The sequence below is a fragment of the Penaeus chinensis genome, chromosome 38 (genome assembly GCF_019202785.1).
Source record: "Penaeus chinensis breed Huanghai No. 1 chromosome 38, ASM1920278v2, whole genome shotgun sequence".
NCBI classification, from domain to species: Eukaryota; Metazoa; Arthropoda; class Malacostraca; order Decapoda; family Penaeidae; genus Penaeus; species Penaeus chinensis.
The window spans coordinates 4,857,391-4,859,890 of record NC_061856.1 but is presented as its reverse complement, the minus strand read 5'-3'; the positions used below and the strand labels follow the sequence as shown (position 1 = coordinate 4,859,890).

Here is a 2,500-nt window from a genome sequence, read left to right as displayed (position 1 = left end):
CCGATTGAATGACACTTACGGCTAGGTGAAGAATGGCAGAATTTTATTTTATTTATTTTTTTATTATTTTTTGGAAAATAATTTAGCATTTAGACAATGCAGGGTATATAAAACTGAAGGAAAATAAATGCTTCGAAGTGATAAAAATGTCCTCGAATTCTGTTCCCCCCCAAAAATAAGTATGTGTTCGAAAAGTTACACAAGATTATGCTTTCGTTCTTTCTTTCTTTCTTTCTTTGGTAATCAAGCAAAAGGCATACTTTTTTCTCTAATCTCCAAGATGATGAAAATGATTGTGGTGGTATTGCTGATGCTGGCTGGACGTCGGTCGCTGGCCTTTGAGGAGATTGCAGAGGAGCGGCTGTTCCCTCCGTTGCACCCCAATTGTACGCAGGTCAGGGCCATGTAAAGATACAGCATATTTGTCTACGTATCTATTTTGTATCTTTATCTGTAGCTACACACACACACACACCCATGCACACACACACACACACACACACACACACACACACACACACACACACACAAACAGATATATATATATATATATATATATATATATATATATATTTATATATATATATATATATATATATATATATATATGAATATATATATGTGTGTGTGTTTGTGTTTATAATGAATCGATGCCACAGTATAAACCAAATAAAAACGAGTTATTACGTCTGATGAGGAACTCTGGATGTTTCGAAATATCACGTTTTTATTCCGTTTTTATGGTGACAATGTTTAATTCCTATGAATGTGCTTGTATATGCATTCATGTATATGTATAGGTATTCATAAGTACACACACACATACACACACACGCACACACACACACACACATACCCACACACACACACACACACACACACACACACACACACACACACACACACACACACACACACACACACACACACACACACAAAACGAGGTACAAACACGAGCGCACGCATTCAAACACAGCCCTGTATTTATGAATAGACGGATTAATCCCAGTAAGCATGCAGTATAAGACACGACACAGGCATGCATCACCGGATTCTTTTTATTTTATTTTATTTTTTTGTTTCGTCGTAGAGCCTGACGGACCTTCTTCTGTTGAGGCAAGAGGCTCAGCTGAACAGAATGGCCGCGGCGCAGGAGGCCACCACGGAGCTTCTGAAGGCGACTCTCGAGGCGTTAGTGCAAGCTCGCGACTCGCTGACGGCAGGAGAACACACACCTGCGAGTATGTACACTTTTTTACGCGTACGAAGCTCTGATGCCTTAAAACATTACGGTGTAGTATATGGAAAGTATGAACCGTATTCATGTTGACATATGTAGAAAAGGTATGTATGAGAATAGCTTCGGAATACAAGATATGTATTTGGCCGGTTTCGATTATATCATCCACATGTATTTCTGACAACCGAAACCGGGCAAATAAATCTCTTGTATTGTTAAGATATTCATTTTCATTCACACCTTTTCAACAGAGTAATATAACATCCGTAACGCCCAAAATAACAACTTTCCCATAACTTTCGTACCTTTCTCAGCCGTCAAGTGCGTGTCTCCGTTTACTCAAGTAGGAGGCAGCTGTCTCCTGTTGGCGCTTCATGAGTTGCACACCTGGGCTTCGGCAAGGCAGTACTGTGCCGAATACGGGGCCGACCTGGCTCATTTCTCGGATGTGAATGCTTATGTGGCCATCCTCGATTACGTTAACACCATTAGTATGTCCTACAGTTTAGCAGTGTAGTGATACTACTCCTGACAATAGAAGCGTTTACTCAAAATGCTTATTGATAGTGATGGTTAATTTAGGAGATATGGCTGTAGCACATTACCAGGAAACTCTTACTAAGAAGAATCAGTCTTTGTAAACAAAATCCTTTGTACTGGCAAAAATGTAATAGTTTTAGTTAAAAAGATAAATAGCTATATAAATGTACATATATATATATATATATATATATATATATATATGTGTGTGTGTGTGTGTGTGTGTGTGTGTGTGTGTGTGTAATAGAATGATAGATAAATATAGATTTAATCTTTCAGACCAGCAGAGAAAAAGTGTGAGTGTCTGGGTCGGCGGCACTGACGAGGCCGTTGAAGACACGTGGGTTTGGATCACAGGAGAGCTGATGCCTCGGGGGCCGCCCTTCTGGGGAACGAAAGATGGGTGAGTGACGCCTCTGTCCTTGGTGATGGGTTACGGACACTTGTACAGCAACACGTATCCTTTAATACGAGCAAACACTTGGCCGATGCTCCCCCTTCCCCCCAACACCTTGCTCGTTGTTGTCGCGTGTGTGTGGGGGGGAGGGGGGGGAGGAGGAGGCCCAAAGTAGGGGTCAGCCCTGCCTTGGACCTCATCCCTTCCCTCAGCTCATTTTACAGTGTCTTTTCTTCTCTCTTCTTTCCTTTTTCTCTCTCTTCTTCGTCCCCTTCGTCTGTCCACTTATCCTCATCGTTAACACATTTTTACCCCTTTCGCCA

At 41.2% G+C, this 2,500-nt stretch overlaps 1 protein-coding gene across 1 annotated transcript in view; it reads left to right on the top strand.

Moving 5' to 3' along the window:
- LOC125046203 (ladderlectin-like) overlaps nt 1–2,500 on the top strand; it is a 5,050-nt gene that overhangs the window by 1,569 nt on the left and 981 nt on the right. Inside the window, exons 2-5 of the mRNA XM_047643913.1 lie at nt 281–394; nt 1,091–1,241; nt 1,555–1,731; nt 2,060–2,183. Coding sequence (XP_047499869.1) covers nt 281–394; nt 1,091–1,241; nt 1,555–1,731; nt 2,060–2,183 — 566 coding nt within the window. The remainder of the gene's footprint in view (nt 1–280; nt 395–1,090; nt 1,242–1,554; nt 1,732–2,059; nt 2,184–2,500) is intronic.